Genomic DNA, 2764 nt, shown 5'->3' with positions numbered 1-2764 from the left:
GGTGAAACTGCCCCTATGGTTCAGTCACCCCCTACCAGGCCCCTGCTGCAACATGTGAGGATTATAATTTGACATGAGATTTGGGTGGGGATATGGAGCCAAATCATATCAGGTGCCCTTTATTTCTTTCTTTTGCCTGATTTCTTTGTCCAGAACTTCCAGTATTATGTTGAATAGGAGTGTTGAGAGAAGGCATCCTTGTCTTGTGCTGGGTTTCAAGGGAAATGCTTCCAGCTTTTGCCCATTTGGTGTGATGTTAGCTGTGGGTTTGTCATAGATAGCTTGTATTATTTTGAGGTATGTTCCTTCAAAACCTAGTTTATTGAGAGGGTTTTTTTGTTTGTTTGTTTTTTTAAACATGAAGGTGGTGTTGAATTTTATCAAAAGCCTTTTCTGCATCTATTGAGAGAGCCATGTGGCTATTGTTTTAAGTTCAAAAAAAGCTTACTTGATCAGGCTGGGCACAGGGGCTCACGCCTGTAATCCTAGCACTTTGGGAGACTGAGGCGGGTGGATCACCTGAGGTTAGGAGTTCAACACCAGCCTGGCCAACTTGTTGGAACCCTGTCTCTACTAAAAAATACAAAAAAAAAAAAAAAAAAAAAAAAATTAACTAGGCATGGTGGTGAGCACCATAATCTCAGCTGCTCAGGAGGCTGAGGCAGGAGAATCGCTTGAACCCGTCAGGTGGAGGTTGCAGTGGGCTGAGATCACAGCATATCACTCCAGGCTGGGCAAAAGAGCAAAAGTCTGACTCAAAATAAACAAACAAACAAACAAAAATACATTACTTGCTCATGGTGGATAAGCTTTTTGATGGGATTCACAGCAATTTTAAGCAACTCTAAGTTATCCACTTTCTATTTTTTCCTACATCTAATATTTTCTAAATGTATTCGCTAACTCCTTATTCCAAAACACAAAATAAAATGATTATTTAAAAAATTTATTGCTCCACACATGCATTAATACAAAAAGTAGACAAATTAACAAAAAGGAGAGAAAGAATAGATAACATTTTTTAAAATCAAATTATAAATGACAAAATTATTTTTTAAAGGTAAGGATCTAGCAATCATATTCAAGTTCAGAGTCATATGTATTTTTATCAATGTTTAATAAAAGGAAATAGGTTTAATCTATAGTAGAAGTTATTAAATTAGATATTAACAGTGTTGCTCATCTCCCACTAAATTTTGAAGCAAAAAAGCAATTTAAGAATAGTTCTGGCCTGGGTTTCCAAATTAAACTTTATTTACAAAAACAGGAAAGTTCCAACTACTCCAAAAGAAAGAGTAGTTTTACCTGGAATAATGTAGAATCGCTGCAAATAATAAACTTAGGATGGGTGTTCGCAGCCGCCGCCGCGCCGCCGTCGCTCTCTAACGCCAGCGCCGCCTCTCGCTCGCTGAGCTCCAGCCGAAGGAGAAGGGGGGTAAGTAAGGAGGTCTCTGTGCCATGGCTCGTACAAAGCAGACTGCCGGCAAATCGACTGGTGGTAAAGCACCCAGGAAGCAACTGGCTACAAAAGCCGCTCGCAAGAGTGCGCCCTCTACTGGAGGGGTGAAGAAACCTCATCGTTACAGGCCTGGTACTGTGGCACTCCGTGAAATTAGACGTTATCAGAAGTCCACTGAACTTCTGATTCGCAAACTTCCCTTCCAGCGTCTGGTGCGAGAAATTGCTCAGGATTTTAAAACAGATCTGCGCTTCCAGAGCGCAGCTATTGGTGCTTTGCAGGAGGCAAGTGAGGCCTATCTGGTTGGACTTTTTGAAGACACCAACCTGTGTGCTATCCATGCCAAACGTGTAACAATTATGCCAAAAGACATCCAGCTAGCACGCCGCATACGTGCAGAACGTGCTTAAGAATCCGCTATGATGGGAAACATTTCATTCTCAAAAAAAAAAAAAAAAAAAAAAAAAAAAAATTCTCTTCTTCCTGTTATTGGTAGTTCTGAACGTTATTTTTTTTTCCATGGGGTCAAAAGTTACCTAAGTATATGATTGCAAGTGGAAAAATAGGGGACAGAAATCAGGTATTGGCAGTTTTACCATTTTCATTTGTGTGTGAATTTTTAATATAAATGCAGAGGCGTAAAGCATTAATGCAAGTTAAAATGTTTCAGTGAACAAGTTTCAGCGGTTCAACTTTATAATAATTATAAATAAACCTGTTAAATTTTTCTGGACAATGCCAGCATTTGGATTTTTTTAAAACAAGTAAATTTCTTATTGACGGCAACTAAATGGTGTTTGTAGCATTTTTATCATACAGTAGATTCCATCCATTCACTATACTTTTCTAACTGAGTTGTCCTACATGCAAGTACATGTTTTTAATGTTGTCTGTCTTCTGTGCTGTTCCTGTAAGTTTGCTATTAAAATACATTAAACTGGCTGGGCACGGTGGCTCAAGCCTGTAATCCCAGCACTTTGGGAGGCCGAGACGGGTGGATCACGAGGTCAGGAGATCAAGACCATCCTGGCTAACCCGGTGAAACCCCGTCTCTATTAAAAAATACAAAAAAAAAAAATATCCGGGCGAGATGGCGGGCGCCTGTAGTACCAGCTACTCGGGAGGCTGAGGCAGGAGAATGGCGTGGACCCGGGAGGCGGAGCTTGCAGTGATCTGAGATCTGGCCACTGCACTCCAGCCTGGGCGATAGAGCGAGACTCCGTCTCAAAAAAATAAAATAAAATAAAATACATTAAACTATAAAAAAAAAATAAAAATAAACAGGATGGTGAAAAATAAAAACAA

At 39.9% G+C, this 2764-nt stretch overlaps 1 protein-coding gene across 1 annotated transcript; it reads left to right on the top strand.

Annotated features, from left to right (window-relative positions):
• Positions 1-1443: 1443 nt before the first annotated feature.
• LOC103230365 (histone H3.3A-like) lies at positions 1444-1942 on the top strand. The gene has a single exon (XM_007989042.3). The coding sequence runs from the start codon at positions 1459-1461 to the stop codon at positions 1867-1869; it is 411 nt and encodes a 136-aa protein (XP_007987233.3). The 5' UTR covers positions 1444-1458; the 3' UTR covers positions 1870-1942.
• Positions 1943-2764: the final 822 nt, after the last annotated feature.

Source organism: Chlorocebus sabaeus, chromosome 25, assembly GCF_047675955.1.
Source record: "Chlorocebus sabaeus isolate Y175 chromosome 25, mChlSab1.0.hap1, whole genome shotgun sequence".
NCBI classification, from domain to species: domain Eukaryota; kingdom Metazoa; phylum Chordata; class Mammalia; order Primates; family Cercopithecidae; genus Chlorocebus; species Chlorocebus sabaeus.
Note: the sequence above shows the minus strand (reverse complement) of the source record. Positions and strands in the feature narration are given on the sequence as shown.